Source organism: Poecile atricapillus, chromosome 12 (assembly GCF_030490865.1).
Source record: "Poecile atricapillus isolate bPoeAtr1 chromosome 12, bPoeAtr1.hap1, whole genome shotgun sequence".
Taxonomy (NCBI): Eukaryota; Metazoa; Chordata; class Aves; order Passeriformes; family Paridae; genus Poecile; species Poecile atricapillus.
Genome location: NC_081260.1, coordinates 4,756,671 through 4,775,145, shown reverse-complemented (window position 1 = coordinate 4,775,145; position 18,475 = coordinate 4,756,671). Strand labels below are relative to the sequence as shown.

Sequence of the window (18,475 nt, the reverse complement as noted above, 5' to 3'; positions counted from 1 at the left end):
GGGGAGTAGTGAACTGGAAACAGAGTTTCCATGGCAGATGGGGTCTCTGCATTTCAGAGCTGCCTCTCTGAAGCTAAAACAACTTCTTGCTGCCAGGCAGTCCCAAAATGAGCACGGAAAGTCACTCCAAAGCCCTTGAGGAGTTGAAGGTTTCATAGTCTGGATCCTTGGAGCCTGATTTGGTGCCTCATTGCCCAGCAGTGAGATGCAATCACCTCTTCAGTTGCTCAAAATTCAGGTGTGAGGAAGACAAGTGCTTTCCAGGCCCCATCTCAGCCAGTGAGTCCCTCACACTTTGGTCTCAAGCACTGGCTGGGGCACATCCCTGTGCCAGTTCCTGCAGGCAGTATGGCTGTGGTGTCCCCCCAGCTGTTGCTGTGGTTGTCAGGCTGCAAACCCCTTCACTCTGCCCAAGCTCAGCAGGTTGGTGGCCGCAGCCCTCTGGCAAAAGGCTGACCAGAAATAGGGCATTTATTCATTCTGTGTACAAGGCCAGCACCGTGGACACTGTACACAGGGGGGGTTGAGGCCAGGGGATAGCTGGAAGCGAGTCAGTAGGTCTCAGTGCTGCAGCAGGACACGTGGAGGTGAAGGGAGGGAGCTCTTGACCTATTTTCCCTGGGCCCCCTGCCATGTGCAGGCAGGAAGAGCTCTCCTGTGCCAGCACTGGCAGTGCCTGTGCCAGCAGGGAGGTGCCCATTGCACCCGCTACCCTGGCACAGGGCTGCTCCCCTTTCCCTATGCTGAAGCAGGTGTGGGGCATCACCAAGTGCCCTCCACAACCAAGGGCTGGCTTCCCAATCTTCAGGCCCTCTCCATTATCTCAGTAAATGGTTGCTCCACCAGCAGGTCCCAGTGCTCATCCTCATCCCATTCTAAGCACAGGATATGGGCAGGATCTTGCTCCAAAAGGGCCACTGAGTGGTGTTATCCGTCCTGCAGGTTATTTCCTCTTGCAGCCTGGTTGGGTATCTGGGTTGTATTTGAGGAACCTGATCTTTGTCTCATAAATCTGGCCTTCCTTTTTATTTAAAAAACAAGCAAACAAGCAAAACCACAAAAAACAGCCAACCACCCTCCCCAACCCAAAAAAACCCACCTCAAATCCTTACTCTCCAGCAAATTGCAAGGGGTGTTCCGTGTGTGCTGTTGCGGTGTTGGCCGGCAGAGCCTGCAGACAGCTTGCAGTAGCTCTGGAAGGTGTGTGCTCTTCTGTTTATCTAATGAGTGTTCACTCTGCAGCCTTCTGTTGATGAGCTGAATGCCGTCACCGGTAACTATTTCCCTCCTGCTCAGAAGAGGAGAGGAGAGGGCCAGTAAAGGCACCTCTTCCTGAGCCCTCAGGTGGGCTTTTTGCATGAGAAGGGCCTGGAAAAATATACACATACTCTTTTCCATGAGAAACCATGTGCTAGGATCAGGATATGCTGGGAACAGCTAATTAGCCCCTGACACTCCTGTCAGCTCTGCAGGTGTTACACGAGGAGAGGAGAGCAGGGTGTGGTGTGCTCTCACACCCTGGAGGTGATGGAGCCAGGCATCTTCCCACTGGAGTTGGCCCCAAACAGGATCTGGGAAGGAGCACAGGGCACTGGCAAAGGACAAGGGGAACAGCCTGTGGCAGAGGCAGGTCCTGGCAGCTCCGGTGGGTATCATGGGGAGGTTTTTGCCATCAGTGAGTGACTGGTATTTGATTTTCTGACGCTGGAATGTTCGCTTTGTTGGCTTGTTCCCTTGGTTACGTGGTATATATTAAGTTCTTCATTTGGCTTCCTTATACAATTAGCTGGTATTCCATTGCGTGAATTTTGATAACATAATCAGAGCTAAAACTTCATGATCAGGCCTGGCTGACCACAGCATGTCTGGACAGTGCAGGCTGCTCCCAGCAGACACCGCATCAAGCAAGCACCTACACCGCCGGCTTTCCGGGAGCAGTGCAAAACTGCTCAGCATTGGCAGCCCAGGGATTTGGGGAGAAGGGCTATTCCAGCTCACCTGCCTGGCAGCACCAGGGGTCTGATGGGGTCTGTGTGTCAGGGTGTCTGATGGGGTCTGTGTGCCAGGGTGTCTGATGGGGTCTGTGTGTCAGGGTGTCTGATGGGGTCTGTGTGTCAGGGCTCTGATGGGGTCTGTGTGTCAGGGCTCTGATGGGGTCTGTGTGTCGGGGTGTCTGATGGGGTCTGTGTGGCGGGGTGTCTGATGGGGTCTGTGTGTCAGGGTGTCTGATGGGGTCTGTGTGTCAGGGTGTCTGATGGGGTCTGTGTGTCAGGGCCCTGATGGGGTCTGTGTGTCAGGGTGTCTGATGGGGTCTGTGTGTCAGGGCTCTGATGGGGTCTGTGTGTCAGGGCTCTGATGGGGTCTGTGTGTCAGGGCTCTGATGGGGTCTGTGTGCCGGGGTGTCTGATGGGGTCTGTGTGTCAGGGGTGTGTGATGGGGTCTGTGTGTCAGGGCTCTGATGGGGTCTGTGTGTCAGGGTGTCTGATGGGGTCTGTGTGTCAGGGCTCTGATGGGGTCTGTGTGTCAGGGCTCTGATGGGGTCTGTGTGCCGGGGTGTCTGATGGGGTCTGTGTGTCAGGGCTCTGATGGAGTCTGTGTGTCAGGGGTGTCTGATGGGGTCTGTGTGTCAGGGGTGTCTGATGGGGTCTGTGTGTCAGGGGGTCTGATGGGGTCTGTGTGCCGGGGGTCTGATGGGGTCTGTGTGTCAGGGCTCTGATGGGGTCTGTGTGTCAGGGTGTCTGATGGGGTCTGTGTGTCAGGGTGTCTGATGGGGTCTGTGTGTCAGGGTGTGTGATGGGGTCTGTGTGTCAGGGCTCTGATGGGGTCTGTGTGTCAGGGTGTCTGATGGGGTCTGTGTGTCAGGGCTCTGATGGGGTCTGTGTGTCAGGGCTCTGATGGGGTCTGTGTGTCAGGGGTGTGTGATGGGGTCTGTGTGTCAGGGGTGTGTGATGGGGTCTGTGTGCCAGGGTGTCTGATGGGGTCTGTGTGTCAGGGTGTCTGATGGGGTCTGTGTGTCAGGGCTCTGATGGGGTCTGTGTGTCAGGGGTGTCTGATGGGGTCTGTGTGCTGGGGTGTCTGATGGGGTCTGTGTGTCAGGGTGTCTGATGGGGTCTGTGTGTCAGGGTGTCTGATGGGGTCTGTGTGTCAGGGGTGTCTGATGGGGTCTGTGTGCCGGGGTGTCTGATGGGGTCTGTGTGCCAGGGTGTCTGATGGGGTCTGTGTGTCAGGGTGTCTGATGGGGTCTGTGTGTCAGGGTGTCTGATGGGGTCTGTGTGTCAGGGTGTCTGATGGGGTCTGTGTGTCAGGGCTCTGATGGGGTCTGTGTGTCAGGGGTGTCTGATGGGGTCTGTGTGTCAGGGTGTCTGATGGGGTCTGTGTGTCAGGGCTCTGATGGGGTCTGTGTGTCAGGGTGTCTGATGGGGTCTGTGTGTCAGGGGTGTCTGATGGGGTCTGTGTGTCAGGGTGTCTGATGGGGTCTGTGTGTCAGGGCTCTGATGGGATCTGTGTGTCAGGGGTGTCTGATGGGGTCTGTGTGTCGGGGTGTCTGATGGGATCTGTGTGTCAGGGTGTCTGATGGGGTCTGTGTGCCGGGGTGTCTGATGGGGTCTGTGTGTCAGGGCTCTGATGGGGTCTGTGTGTCAGGGCTCTGATGGGGTCTGTGTGTCAGGGGTGTGTGATGGGGTCTGTGTGTCAGGGGTGTGTGATGGGGTCTGTGTGCCAGGGTGTCTGATGGGGTCTGTGTGTCAGGGTGTCTGATGGGGTCTGTGTGTCAGGGCTCTGATGGGGTCTGTGTGTCAGGGGTGTCTGATGGGGTCTGTGTGCTGGGGTGTCTGATGGGGTCTGTGTGTCAGGGTGTCTGATGGGGTCTGTGTGTCAGGGTGTCTGATGGGGTCTGTGTGTCAGGGGTGTCTGATGGGGTCTGTGTGCCGGGGTGTCTGATGGGGTCTGTGTGCCAGGGTGTCTGATGGGGTCTGTGTGCCAGGGTGTCTGATGGGGTCTGTGTGTCAGGGGTGTGTGATGGGGTCTGTGTGTCAGGGTGTCTGATGGGGTCTGTGTGTCAGGGTGTCTGATGGGGTCTGTGTGTCAGGGTGTCTGATGGGGTCTGTGTGTCAGGGCTCTGATGGGGTCTGTGTGTCAGGGGTGTCTGATGGGGTCTGTGTGTCAGGGTGTCTGATGGGATCTGTGTGTCAGGGTGTCTGATGGGGTCTGTGTGTCGGGGTGTCTGATGGGATCTGTGTGTCAGGGTGTCTGATGGGGTCTGTGTGCCGGGGTGTCTGATGGGGTCTGTGTGTCAGGGTGTCTGATGGGATCTGTGTGTCAGGGTGTCTGATGGGGTCTGTGTGCCAGGGGTGTCTGATGGGGTCTGTGTGTCAGGGCTCTGATGGGGTCTGTGTGTCAGGGTGTCTGATGGGGTCTGTGTGTCAGGGCTCTGATGGGGTCTGTGTGTCAGGGTGTCTGATGGGGTCTGTGTGTCAGGGGTGTCTGATGGGGTCTGTGTGTCGGGGTGTCTGAGTACCCTGGGTGCCGCCAGCAGCAGCCGCTCCTCATCGGGGCCTGTGTGCGCTGGCTCTCACCATGGCTCACAGATTGTCACAGTTTTCTGCAGATCCCCATCCTGGAGGGATGTGTACGCTGTTCCTCTGCGGCCGTGGGTGTGCATATGGCTGGCTGTGTGGCAACTGTGTTGAATGCCAAAGCACAGAGGACAATGTGTGTAGTAGCAAAGGGTGCCAGGAATCTGAGTTGCTGGAAAGCCGGGGAAAGGCGACGCTGCGCCCCACGCACCGGGATACCAACTGCAGAGAGGGGATGGGCCAGAGGCCATGCTGAGGGAGGCCGTGCTGAGGGAGGCCGTGCTGAGGGAGGCCGTGCTGAGGGAGGCCGTGCTGAGGATGGCTGTACTGAGGGAGGCCGTGCTGAGGGAGGCCGTGCTGAGGATGGCTGTACTGAGGGAGGCCGTGCTGAGGGAGGCCATGCTGAGGATGGCTGTGCTGAGGGAGGCCGTGCTGAGAGAGGCCGTGCTGAGGATGGCTGTGCTGAGGGAGGCCGTGCTGAGGGAGGCCATGCTGAGGGAGGCCATGCTGAGGATGGCTGTACTGAGGGAGGCCATGCTAAGGGAGGCCATGCTGAGGATGGCTGTACTGAGGGAGGCCGTACTGAGGGAGGCCGTGCTGAGGATGGCTGTACTGAGGGAGGCCGTGCTGAGGATGGCTGTGTGAGGGAGGCTGTGCTGAGGGAGGCCATGCTGAGGATGGCTGTGTTGAGGATGGCTGTGCTAAGGGAGGCTGTGCTGAGGATGGCTGTACTGAGGGAGGCCGTGCTGAGGATGGCTGTACTGAGGGAGGCTGTGCTGAGGATGGCTGTGCTGAGGATGGCTGTGTGAGGGAGGCTGTGCTGAGGGAGGCTGTGCTGAGGATGGCTGTGTGAGGGAGGCTGTGCTGAGGATGGCTGTGCTGAGGATGGCTGTGCTGAGGATGATTGTGCTGAGGATGATTGTGCTGCGGATGGCCGTGCTGAGGGAGGCTGTGCTGCTCTGAGGGTTGCATTGGCCAGCAAGCCGGCTGCACTTAGCATTAGTCAGTATGGGAAGATGAGAAGAGCAAAAGTTGGCCCATGCTGGAGGGGGAAGCTGTGGCAAGGGAAGCAATGCCCCTCTGCCCACAGGAGCACAGCACAGGGCAGCACTGTGGCCAAAGGTGGCACTGACCATGTGTCCTGGACCCTCTGAGGCTGTCAGGGATCCTGCTGTGGGTTAATCCCACAAGTTGTGGTACTTTCCTACTGCAAGAACCTCCTGTAAGAGCTGGCCAAAGCCCTCCCCAGTGTGCTGGGAGGATCTGAGCATCCTACTATTGGAGTATCTGGATGTCCCAACCTTGAACCGTCCCCTGAAATCTTCCTGTGGTGGAGAGGCACCAGGCACAGGATGCATCCAAGGAGGGACAACACACTCAGCCTGCGTTCCCTGGAGCCTCATTCTTTTCTCTTTGCCCAACCTCATCCTTGAAGCATAGTACAGGGTGTGGGACTGCTTTGGCCTCCCAGGGCAGAGGATGACCGTGTGTGTGTCACAGGTGCCACAGCCCCAAATCCTGTCCTGCAGAACTGCTTCTCTGCCTGGGCCCCTGATTGTTGCTGCTTAGAAAAACTCCTGTTTCTTCTTTCTACCTATCAATAGAGCCTCGCACTGCCTCACTGGGTTTTCTTCTGTGGTGTCAGATGATGGCTTTAGCATAAAAAATGGTTGCTGTCCCCTCCAAGGAATGACCCAGCTCTCTGGGAGTGTGGAGGATGGCAGGGCTGTGCCTCTGCAGGGGCAGATAGCCAGGAGCTAGGAAAGCAAGACACAGCCACATGTTGGTGCTTCATGAGGAGAACTGTGTCCAAACAAAGGCATGCCAGCTCCAGTTTGGGATATGGAGCATATACAGGAAGTGGCTCCATATGATCTATGACCCATCATTTAATGGTGGATGTAAAATCCAGATGAGGAACCCTGAACATTGTCCATAGGCCACAGGCAGAGGCAGAACTGCAAAGTGAGAGAGGTGTTTGTGGCAGGGTTCCAATGCCTCTGCTTTGTCATTCAGAACTACCCATGTCCCATCCCTTGTTTCTGAGAATGACTCAAATTATGAGGTTGAGTTCAGTCCCCTCCAAAATAAATGTGAGTCAACAGTGTGCCCTAGTAGCCAAAAAGGCTACTTTGGCTACTACCCCAACCTTGGCCTGGGGTGCAGCAGGGACAACATCACCTGACAGAAAAGGGAGGGATTGTCCGGCTCTGCTCCTATTGGGGCAGCCTCACCTCAAGTCCTAGGGCCACAATAAAAGGATATAAAGCTATTAGAGAGCATCCAAAGGAGGCTACAAAGGTAGTGAAGGATCTAGAGGACACCATATGAGAAAGTGTGAAGTGACTTGGCTTATTAAGTCTGGAGAGGAGGAGGTTGAAGACAGAGCTCACCACAGTCTGCAGCTTCCTCATGAGGGGAATCAGAGGAGCGGTCACTGATCTCTTCTCTCAGGTGCTCAGTGACAGGATCTGAGGGAAGGGCATAAAGCTGTGCCAGGGGAGGTTTAGGTTGGACATTAAGACAAGGATTTTCACACAGAGGGTGGTGGGGTACTGAACAGGCTCCCCAGGGATTGGACATGGCCCTAAGGCTGCCAGAGCTCAAGGGGCATTTGGACAACACCCTGAGGCACATGGTGGGATTGTTGGGGGGTCTGTGCAGGGCCGGGAGTTGGATTCCATGACCCTTTGGATTCCCTTCCAACTCAGTTTTCTTTGAAACTGTTGCTGTTAAGTGCTGGATGTTTCAGTAGCCAATTGCATTGCAAATCTTGTGAAATTTTAGACCTTGGCAGCTGTTCCTGGCCTGATCCTGATGATCTGGAGTGCAACTGCTGCATTTTCCCTGTGCATTGTTGATTATGAGGAAAATGGATTTTTTTTTTTTTGAGTCTACATTTACCATTTTACAGCCTACAATTGCATCCCTTTTTGTTTCTATTCATTATGTTTCCAAGAACTCTACTTTGATACATTGGGTATGAGAGACTTTTAGCGTGGGGATCAGTGTGGTGTACAGCACTGAGACAAGCTACACCATTTTTGTACATAAGAGCACCACAATGTTTTCACCTCTTACTGTGCCCCACTCTCTCACACCTTGTTTCCTTTGCACCCAACTAACTTCATATAATAAATTATTCTGAATTTCCTGTTAATACAGTCATGCTATGAAAAGATTTAAAAAATATAAGCTGCTAAAGGTGTTTATTATGTTATTATGTACAGACATTTTTTTCCCTTTAAATGGACCGACCCCCTCTCTTCCCTTCCTCAAGCAGCGAATTCCTGAGGTTAATTATATGCTGCGTAACAAAGGTGTTATTTCTTTTTGTGCCTTCAGTTGTGTTCCTTTTCATGGCTGGAGAAATGAGCTGGGAGAATAAAGGCTTTGCACAGAAGTGCATTAAAGTCAGTGGGCTTTGGCTCATGCCCAGAGAGAAAAGCAGCACATGGTTTAATTCCCGGGCAGGCCCAAGCAGTTGCATTTAAGGTTTTTTTCAGATGTGATGGTGCAGCTTTTAGGTTGGATTCTTCATGTTCAGCTATCAGAGAGGAAAAACAAATTCCCCCAGGACCAGCAGAGAGTCGTAACATGCTGTCTCCCTCTCTCCAGATGAATGGCAGTGATGGGATGTTCAAATATGAAGAGATCGTCTTGGAAAGGGTAAGTACTCCTTACTCACCCACCAGCAGCCTCCTCCCACTCACCCACCCCCCGGCACTGCTGGCCCCCCACGCATCCCTGCACAGCTGATGGGGGGAGGTTGGTCTCTGCTCCTCGCTCTCTCTGGAGGCTTTCACAGGTGTTGCACCTGCTTTGCCAGCCTGGCTCCCACCAAGGTGGGCTTGCTGCTCTCCTCTCCCCCTGTACACCCCTCCAGAAGGGAGGGAGGAGGGCTTCTCCCTTGCCTCTCTCATTCACACCCTCACCTCCACAAACCCATCAGTGCAGAGCGTGGGGGCAGGCTCTTTGTCATTGCCTTTGTCAGAAAACAGAGGTGTGGGGGGCTCAGCTTGTGCAGACACAGGTGGGTGCAGCCACAACTGGGCACAGGGACCAAAGCCACCCCGCCACCAGGCTCCCTGTCACTCTAGGGCACAAAGCCTTGGGATGCTAGGCTGCAAGAGGAGGCTATTTAGTAAAACAAACCACAATGGAGGAAGTTCCTGCTCAAGCCTTTTCTTTGTTGGCAACACAGAGGTGATGGCGTGCACCACACCAGCCATGGCTAGAATTAGCTCCCCCCATCTATGGGGTTTATCCAGGGGCAAGCCAGCACAACAGAGGGCACAAAGGGCTTTCTTGTTGCCCAGGAAGCAGCAATGGGGGAGGGATGGAGAGGGAGCAGGGAAAGCTGGCCCAGGGTTTACTCCGTGAGACAGGCACAGCCCTGCTGGCTGGGAATGGCTGTGGTGGGAGGCTGCCCGCGGCTCTCCACAGCACACCTTGCCTCCCCCTCACTGCCGTGCCAGGCGGCTCAGCCTCGCCGCGTGGCCAGCATTGCAGGGGAAGACGCATCGCTCATTATTCTGTTCCTCTCTGCCTTTAGTCATCTCCCTCCTTTCCTTGGCTCTGCATCACAGCGGTGGGTGGACGGAAGGTTATCTGGGGCTGTCGCCTCACCCACCGCTTCCCCAGCGTGCCTGACAAAACCAGCCCAGGGGTTCCTTCCTTTTTGGGCTAAGTGCTTCTTGCTCCAGGCCCAAGTCACAGGAAAAAGCCTTGTTTCAGGGACTCAGAGCATCCCTTGTCCTCAGCCCATAGTGGGAACAGGGAAAGAGCTGGCAGGACCACACAGAGAGGCAACTCATTGATGCCTCAATTTCAAAGCTCCAACCAGCAATTCATTCTCTGACAGCAAGAAACCATGAGGGAATCTCAGGGCTTAGCAGCCTGGGCTAGCATGGACCATACCCAGGTCCTTCCCCTTCACCTGGTCCCTGGTGGGATCCAGCAATCCTGTCTTAATGCAGGAGAAGAACCCTGGTTCCTGCAGGTGAGGCTGTCCCCTTGCTCAGGTGTTTGGCTTCCAGAACTGACCTCAGTGTATCCCAAAATCGCTGCTCAGTCACTGTTATTAATCTTTGTTGTAAAGACAAGCGTAAATGCAGCAGCATTTTGGGGGCAATAATAGCAAAAACACAGTCTGCAGAGGGTCATGGCTTTGTGTTTATCCACCATATACGTGTCCACAGCAGGAGCTGCCCTGGCATCAACCCTGATGTCTAAAAAAAAGCATAAGAAATCCCTTGAGGTTTATCAAAATAAAAATTAACACCTCCCAGATAATTTCCAGATTTTGTAGCTAACGAAGGACCTTCCACAGACAGGCACAACAAATGCCCGGAGATCATTTTACAATCTCACCTGCCTTGCTGAAGTCAGGCTTGGTCTCTGTGACAGTAAGGAGCTTTTTTGAGCTAGGCACAGGGTAATCAGAACTCAGCACAGAGGAAAGAGAGGAGCCTCAGACCCTTTACCATTGAATGTCACATGCCAGCCAAATCCCAGCTGGACAGGGAACATCCAGGAGCACTGCACAGTGGCAGGCATTGGTGGCTCCTGCTGCTATGTCAGCAGCATCATGAAGCCAGCTCTGCATCGCTGCAGGAGCTGATACTGGGGCAAAATTGCTGGTGAAAAGCCAGCTGGTGAAAAGCTGGTGCAAGCCCCAGCTGTTGGTGCTAAATTATCCTGGGGAGATGAAGTTCCAGTGTGGCCCTCTCAGCCACAGGTCCCCTGGGAGAGCAGAGAACCCCCTCATCTCCCACTGAGCACTGGGGCCAAGGGCAGCCAGGAGAGCTTGGCCTGAGCCCACTCGTGTGCAAGAGAGGCAGGCACAATAGTATGTGACTAAGTATCAGCTCTTCCACATGAGGAGACAAGGCAAGAAGCCATCTGATTTTCAAGGCAGAGCAAAAAAGGCAGGAATTGTCCACTTGCATCAAGCATGGATCTGGAAGCAGTGCCTGTGAGTGTGTCACTAATGAGGATCCTGCAAGTGGGAGAGGCAGCACAGGGCCACAGCCACTCAATCCTGAGATGCTGGGGGAATGGCCTGGAGATGAGCTGTGGTTCCTGCATTCCCCCCAGGCATAATTCAGCAGGAGAAGCTCAAGTGATGCTCCAAGCATGTCTGTGAGGAAAAGGTGACAGAACTGGAAAGCCCACTCCATCCTGATAGCCACCTCCACCCAAACCTGTAAATCTTGGCATCAGCGTTGCTGGTTCCCAGCTTGGCTCTGTGCCAGGGCTACATCTCAGAGTGCAGAGGGGCAGGAGTGGGATGCTGGTGACTGGCACAATCCCCGCTGGTCTGTGCAGGCTGCGGCATTGGTGTCTCCTCCTGGGGAGCAACCAGCAAGGGGAGGTTTTCTCTGCCAAGGACCACCTCCTCTTCCCCCAGCTCCCCGCCTGCCTTAGTCTCTCCGTGGAGACGCGGTGGTGAGGGAGGTCCTCGGCGGCTCCCACTCTCCCACTCCATCTGTTCAGTGCTCCACGCTGCTGCGCCGAGCGCTCAGCTGAGGAACGCCAGCCTCTCCTCTGGCCAGCATCCCTCTGCCCCCTGAGCCGGGCATCCCGGGGTGTGATAGATGCTGTAAGGGCTCCTGCACCCCAGGCAGTCCCACGGCTGGGGGGGGAACCATTTAAGGAGGGCTGGCAGCAAGCAGCTGCCTATGGGGGAAAGATGCAGCATTTGATTTCCCACAGGGTAACTCCGGCCTCGGCTTCAGCATAGCGGGAGGCATCGACAACCCCCACGTTCCAGATGACCCGGGTATCTTCATCACCAAGATCATCCCCGGGGGAGCAGCAGCCATGGATGGCCGTTTAGGGTGAGTACAGGGCTGGGGGAGCAGCCGGGCTGTCACCCAGGATCTCTGCATGGACCCTCTAGGCCTAACCCCTTTTCCTGACATGGTCCCTGGCCTCTGTATGTCTCTTTCCCACAGCCAGATCCCCTCAGGACAGATATGTCCACCATCTCTGGTCACCAGCCTCCTGTCTGTAGCCACCCATCCGCCCCTCCCTGTATCAGGCTCCTGCTCCCGTCCATCCCGCTACAGCCCAGGGCAGGGATCCAGCCTTCCTTCTCATCTCCCATCTCCATCAGACTTGCACTATAGGGACTAGTTCCCCTCTCCCCTGCTCCCCCTGCTTTGAGAGGAAACCCTTTCTCACTCCAGCAAGGCATGATCTGGCCAGCTTGAGCAAATCTCATTTGTGTGGCTGGAGGAGGGTGGCAGGGATGCTCAGGGCCATCCTCTGCCTACAGGGTGAACGACTGCGTGCTGCGTGTGAACGACGTGGACGTCTCTGAGGTTGTGCACAGCAAAGCTGTGGAGGCCCTGAAGGAAGCAGGCCCCGTGGTGCGGCTTGTGGTGCGCCGCCGGCAGCCCCCACCAGAGACCATCATGGAGGTTAACCTGATGAAGGGCCCCAAAGGTGAACTCCTCACTCTGCTCGCTTGGCCAGGGTGCCCCCCTGCCCCAAAGGACAGTGTGGGGTGACCCCTTGGTGTGAGATGTCACAAGATGCAGGGCAGGCTCATGGACGATGAGGGATGCAAAGTGGCACTGCCACAGTGCAGGATGCTGCAGGGTGGCCCAGCAGTGTGGGATGCTGTGGGGCACAGGGTATGGGACAGACCCACAATGCTGTGCATGGTGGCCAGGCAGCAGTGGGGTGGCCCGTTGCCTGCTGAGTTTGGGCAGGGTGTGAAGTTCAGTGAGGTACAGGGGCTGTGGTGCCAGCCCAGGACTCTGTCTATCTGTCTGTCCCTCACCTGCATTCTCACCCTCCTCAGGCCTGGGGTTCAGCATTGCAGGGGGCATCGGGAACCAGCACATCCCTGGGGACAACAGCATCTACATCACCAAGATCATCGAGGGAGGTGCTGCCCAAAAGGACGGGCGCCTGCAGATCGGGGACCGGCTGCTTGCGGTAAGCCCCATGGCCACAGCCAGCTGTGAGGTGAAGCTGAACCGGTTCCACTGTGATGCAGTGTTGATCCTGAACCCCAGCACCATCCTATCAGCAGCTTCACTCCTCTTCCCTGGAGCTCCTGCTGGGATGTTGCTGTGGCAGGGCAGGCACAGTAATGGCTGCAGGCAGGAGGCCAAACCCAAGGCGATGGGACCATGCCTCTGAAGCTACTGTGGCACCTCCCTGATGGAAAAACACTCCTGCAGGGCTGCACTGGTCCCTGCCCTCCTGCTCAGCCGTGTCACCCAGCCCTTTCCCTCTGGCAGGTGAATAACACAAACCTGCAGGACGTGCGGCACGAGGAGGCAGTGGCTGCCCTGAAGAACACCTCTGACATGGTGTACCTGAAAGTGGCCAAGCCCGGCAACATCCACCTCAACGACATGTACGCGCCCCCCGACTACGCCAGCAGTACGTATGCCGCTGGCCACTGGCTGGGCAAGGGGGGCTGTGGGGCACCTGGGCGTGTTGGGGTGGGGAGCAGGGCTGGGCCAGTCTCCATGTCCTCACTGTGTACAGATTTCTGCTCCTGATGACCTTCTCCTCCCCTGCAGCCTTCTCAGCCTTGGCTGACAACCACATAAGCCATAACTCCAGTCTGGGCTACCTGGGCAGCGTTGAGAACAAGCCTGCCTATCCCATCCCTCCCCAGGTGACTCCATCCCGGTACTCACCCATCCCTCGGCACATGATCGGAGATGATGACTTCACCAGGTGAGCACCAGGCATGAGCATCCTTATCATGATCCTTCTCATTCCCTCACTTTTCCCTCTGTGGTGGCTTGACGTCATCCCCACTGCCAGTGCAGAGCCTCAAAAGGCCATTTGTAGATGCATGGTGCAATGCTTGAGGTCCCCATAATGAGCTCTGTGCTCACCCCCCTGAGACCAGCCCTGCTGTGTCAATCTCTGGCTTGCTGCATTCACTCCCTCTCCATTCCCTCTCCTGCTCTTTCACAAGCCTTGCACAACTGCATTTCAGCTTCATTCTCTTGCTGATTTTACAATACCTGGAATACAAGGTGTTCTCTGCCCTTATGGTGCCATCCAGCAGTGCCACAGGCTCCCGGGATGGAGGTGTGGCAGGGGTGAAGGGCCAGGGAGAGCACAGCCTTGCAAACAAGTAGGGCCCCTCCCACACTCCCTGAGACTGGCAGCCCAGACCACCTGCACTCAGGTGCAATTTCAGTGACTGCCAGCCCTTGGCCTGAGAGCCTCCTGTCCAGCCCTGGCACAGCCCCCTTTGCCCCAGTAGAATCCTTTATGCTGCATGAACAGGTTTGTTTCCTGAAGCCAGGAAAGAAAGAGGAGCACAAAGAAAACATTGCTCTGAGCTTAAATGCGGTATAAAACTTCTCCAAAGCTTCAAGATGAGGGTGGAAGAGCAAGACCTGTAAAGTTCTGCTCTACTAGCTGATTCTTACAGCTTACCCTCTTCTTGTCACAGCCTTGGGGCCAGTGCTCTGAATGTGCTATCCCTGGGGCCAGGACTGTAGGGCTTAGGCTGATTTCTAAGGACCAGCACTCAACTTAGGCTTAGGACTGGCTCTGCTGTTTGGAACAAGATTGCAGGCTCCTTTTGAGAGTGTGTCTACAGTGGAAGATGCAGTAACTTTGTCCAGGATTCTCCCATTCTGCAAGTCAGTGGTGGATGCTGGAGTGGGAGACCCTGACTTGCCATCTGCAAGTCTTGTCAGGCCTGCCATCCTCCTGGAGAGTGTCTGCACTCATCTTTCTCACAGGATTTTCTCATTTCTTGGTGCTCAGCCGCATCTGGGTGTCTCTGCATGCCATTACCTGTGCAGCACTACCTTCCACATGCACCTCAACTCTCCCACTGGACTCAGGACCATTGATACCAGCTCTAGAGCCTGTTTCTGGCACTGCATCCTCACCAGGTGTTGCAACTTCTGTGCTGTTGGGGCACTGGGGGGTGATGCCATAGGCAGGGGAAGTGCTGTCTGCCATTACAGTGCCCCACAGAAGGGACTGAGCCCCAGTATTTGGAAAACACAGCAGAGACCCTGGTCCCACCAAGGTGTCCCTTCTCACAAGTGCCAACATTCCCATTTGTGGACTAGAGAGCAGAAAGAGCAACCCAGCTTAGGCTGGCCACAGCCAGTGGCAATGGCACAGTGAGAGCTCAGTGGTGGCTTGGCAGCGGCACAGTGATGGCTCTGCAGTGGCTCTGCAGTGGCTTGGCAGTGGTATGGTCAGGGTTTCCAGTGGCTCAGCAGTGGCTTGGCAGTGGCAGTGGCTCAGCAATGGCTCAGCAGTGGCCCTGGTGCAGCACGTGCTGGTGGCCACTAGAGGATGGTGCTGCCTTGTGGAGGGCCCCACTGCAGACACTGGGCACCACTGGGTCCCGGTGCCCAGACACAGCCCCTTGCTACCCCACAGATCCACAGCCTGCAGTGGGCTCAGCACTTCCCTCATGCTGCCCAGGACAGTGCTGAAAACTTCTTATGCATTGCTGACCCCCCAGAACAGTGTCATCGCTGCAGGTCTGTTGGCACCAAGATTGTGCACTAGAACCAGTGTGGTCCAAATGCAACTTACTGGTGTGGGGAAGGGCAGCAGCTTGCCCTGGAAAATAAACTGTCTCCCATAAGGCTCTTGCCAGCCATTCCTTAGGGAAAGCAGAGGTCCCGTATCCAGCCTCTCCCCCTCCCACAGGCACAAGTGCTGCTTAGATGGGATGTGGCTCCTGTGACCCTCATGTCCTGCAGCACCTAGGGCTGGGAACCAAAGAATCTGTTTTTCAGTGAGCTCCACCACTGCAACCAAGACCCAGCACAGCCCCACAGGATCCCCTCAGCTGTTCTGTGCCGAGGTCCCAGTGTTCACACTGCAAAATTCAGCATGGGATCTGCCTGGAAGATCTGTGTCTTGCCTCCTGTGACAAGGATGGAAGCCAAGAGTCATGACTGAGACCTGTGATCTACCTGTCCGGGGCTTCATTACTTCTCCTCATTTTTGTAGGGTCTTTTTACCTTCCACCAAACTGTCTGGTCCTCACAGGTGCTGAGGATGCTTCCCCTACACTGAGTTGAGGTTGCGCTTCCTTCATGCTGCTTGGGCAGCAGCGAAACCAAAGGGGCAGAGCAAGTTCATCTCCTGGTTGGAGGCAGGGTTTGCAGGCCCAGAAACCTGACCTATTTCTTCCCCTGAGACAATTCTAGCCCTAGGCACAGCTTTGCTGCAGAGGGACTGAGGGCTGCAGCCCTCCCTGCCCCTCACAACTGCCCCTAAGCCAAGCACTGGTAACATCTTGAGGACTTGGGGTTGAGCATCTTTTGACTGAGCATTTCCATGGTTTTCCTGATCTCCTGTTTCTGGTGTGTTCCAGCCCCCCCCCCACCCCCCCACCCCAGTGCCCCAGGGTCCTCTTAGCACAAGTCTGCCAGCATTTTAGGGTGCCCTCAGTGCCATGCCTGGGCTCCAGCATCTTTCCAAACACAGCCCAGAGATTTCCCTCTGACACCTGGCAGGTGAGTGGTTGATCAGGCTGCTGAGCTCAATGTCAGGCCTTTGGTCCTTGTGGTACCTGAGGAAGTGCCCAGGATCCAGCCACAGCAGATGCATTGATGGTCTCCAGTATCAGGTTGGCTGACAATCACCACCAGCTTGTGTCAATTGTCTGGCATCATTTATTCCTTATTCAGTCCAGAGCTTGATCCGGGAGCTGCTGTTGTTCCCATCACATTGTTTCTTTCTCCCAGACAATTGACACAGGAGTTTTGCAATGCCAGGCCATCCTCCTGCTTTTGCCTGCCTATTGTTTGAGCTGTGATAGAATTAAGTCATCAAAAAATTTAGGACTTCTGTTGAGCTGTGCAAGGTCTGTGGCATTGGAGGGGTGCATGGGGTTGTAGGCACACTTGCCATGCTGTGGAGGGGCTTGATCCCATTCTCCTGGCTCATGGCATCAGATGCCACCATGCAGTTCAGTGTTCCTGTGTATCATTTCATGGTGGATGCTCTGTCTCTGTCCATGCTGTGTCTCATGTCACACCACCTGCCATCTCTTCTGGTTTATCAGTCTCCACAGTGCTGAGGGCTGAGTCACACAGGCTGCACTCGGATGACTCCAGCCCCACCAATGTGCCACAAACCCTGAGCACAGAAAAGCCTGTCACCAGCTTTGCTGCTCCTCACCCTGATGTCTCCCTGTCCCTTACATGTCCTACCAGGGAGCCCCGGAAAATCATCCTGCACAAAGGCTCCACTGGCCTGGGCTTCAACATTGTTGGAGGGGAAGATGGCGAAGGGATCTTTGTGTCCTTCATCCTGGCTGGAGGCCCTGCTGACCTCAGTGGGGAGCTGCGGAGGGGAGACCGTATCCTTTCGGTGAGTTGGTGGGGCACTCGCTGCCCCTTCATGGCGTCCCATAGTCCCGGGTGGGCACGTGTCCCCCGCCCGAAGCACAGATCTGTGGGATTCATCCCTGGTGCCGGTGTGTTGACACGGCTGCGGGGTGCCTGCGGTGGGGCCCTGGTGCCTGGGCTAGCCGGGGGCTGGTACTGGGTGTGCCGGTACTGGAAGTGCCAGTACCAGGCGTGGTACTGGGGTTGCAGCGGCAGTGACGAGGCTCTGAGAGTGTGGGTACCGTGAGTACCGTGGGTAGCGGTACAGAGGCGGAGCAGCGGGGCCGAGGCGCGGGGCAGACCCCCTCAATCGGTACCCGCATGGGTGTGGTTCAGCGGAGCCGTTCTGTCCCCGCAGGTGAACGGCGTGAACCTTCGCAACGCCACCCACGAGCAGGCGGCGGCGGCGCTGAAGCGGGCGGGGCAGACGGTGACCATCATCGCGCAGTACCGGCCGGAAGGTACCGCCACGAGCGACCGGGAGCGGGACCGGGAGCGGGACCGGGACCGAGGAGGGCGGGGCATGCCCATGGGAGGAGTGGTTATGCAGATAAGGAGTGTTGATATGCAGATGAGGTGGGTGTGGATATGCAGATGAGGGGCGGGGCGGTGGCTGGCGCGCGGGGTAAGAGGCCGGGGCGAGGGGCTGCGGGCGAGGCTCCGCCGGGGGCGTGTCCCGGGGCGGGGCGGACGCCGATTGGCCGACGCGGGGAGGGGGCGGGGCCGCGGCGTCCCGCCGGCCGTGCCTGCGCGGCTTTGTGTGCGGGCCGGGCGGGTGCGGGGCCGCGGCCGCCCCGCCTGCAGGTGAGCGCCCACCGCCGCACGGGCAGCCCGGCCGCGACCCCACCGGCATCGGGGCCGCGGCGGGGCTCGACGGAACGGGGTCGTCTTCGGGTGAGGGGGAAGAGCTCTGCTTGCCGGAGGGCGTCGCCGCGAGGCCCGGCTCCGTGGGGTCCCACGGGCCTTGCTGGAGGGACCCCGTGGTCGGGAGAGCTCAGGGGTCCTGCAGGGCGACCACGGTGCCGGCGGGGCTGGAACCGGGGCATCGCTGCGGAGTTGGGGCTCGTCCCCACCTCTGAGCATCCCACCTGCGGCACCACCCCGACCCTTTCTTTATCGCTGGGTTCCGATTCCCTCGGCAGCGGCGGGGGCTGGTGGTCCCGCCAGGGGTAGTGAGAAGGGAGCGGGCAGCTGCCCGCAGAAAGCTTCCCTGGGCGGTAGCGCTGGAGCGTGGCCCGTGGGCTGGGAGGGCGAGCGCTGGGAGGGTGCCCCGGCAGCCAGCGAGGGGCCGCGGCTGATCCCGGGGCCGTGCCCAGAGCGGCACCGTGCACGTGCTGGGACGCAGCCGTTCCCGTCCGCTGGAAAAGGTGTCCCGCCTGGGCCCACTGGCTTTCTCCACCAGCTGTTCTTGTCCTCTCCAAGGAGGCCGATGTCCCACCTTCAGCATGTCCTTCGTCTTGTCCCTCCTCTGTGGCGTTGCTGGGCAATGTCCTGCTGGTCCCGGTCTCCACTATTCCTCCATCCTGTGGCAGGGGCCATTGG

General features: G+C 56.8%; 1 protein-coding gene across 6 annotated transcripts in view; it reads left to right on the top strand.

Moving 5' to 3' along the window:
- The window catches only part of DLG3 (discs large MAGUK scaffold protein 3), an 80,201-nt gene that overhangs the window by 41,794 nt on the left and 19,932 nt on the right, over positions 1-18,475 (top strand). For 4 of the 6 annotated variants that reach the window (XM_058847804.1, XM_058847803.1, XM_058847802.1 and 1 more), the window contains 8 exons: positions 8,193-8,243; positions 11,292-11,416; positions 11,857-12,026; positions 12,388-12,524; positions 12,833-12,977; positions 13,121-13,280; positions 16,760-16,916; positions 17,292-17,394. In XM_058847804.1, the coding sequence (XP_058703787.1) occupies positions 8,193-8,243; positions 11,292-11,416; positions 11,857-12,026; positions 12,388-12,524; positions 12,833-12,977; positions 13,121-13,280; positions 16,760-16,916; positions 17,292-17,394 (1,048 nt within the window). Of the gene's footprint in view, positions 1-8,192; positions 8,244-11,291; positions 11,417-11,856; positions 12,027-12,387; positions 12,525-12,832; positions 12,978-13,120; positions 13,281-16,759; positions 16,917-17,291; positions 17,395-17,626; positions 17,828-18,475 lie in introns of those variants that run through there. The other 2 variants (XM_058847807.1, XM_058847808.1) reach the window with 2 other exon arrangements.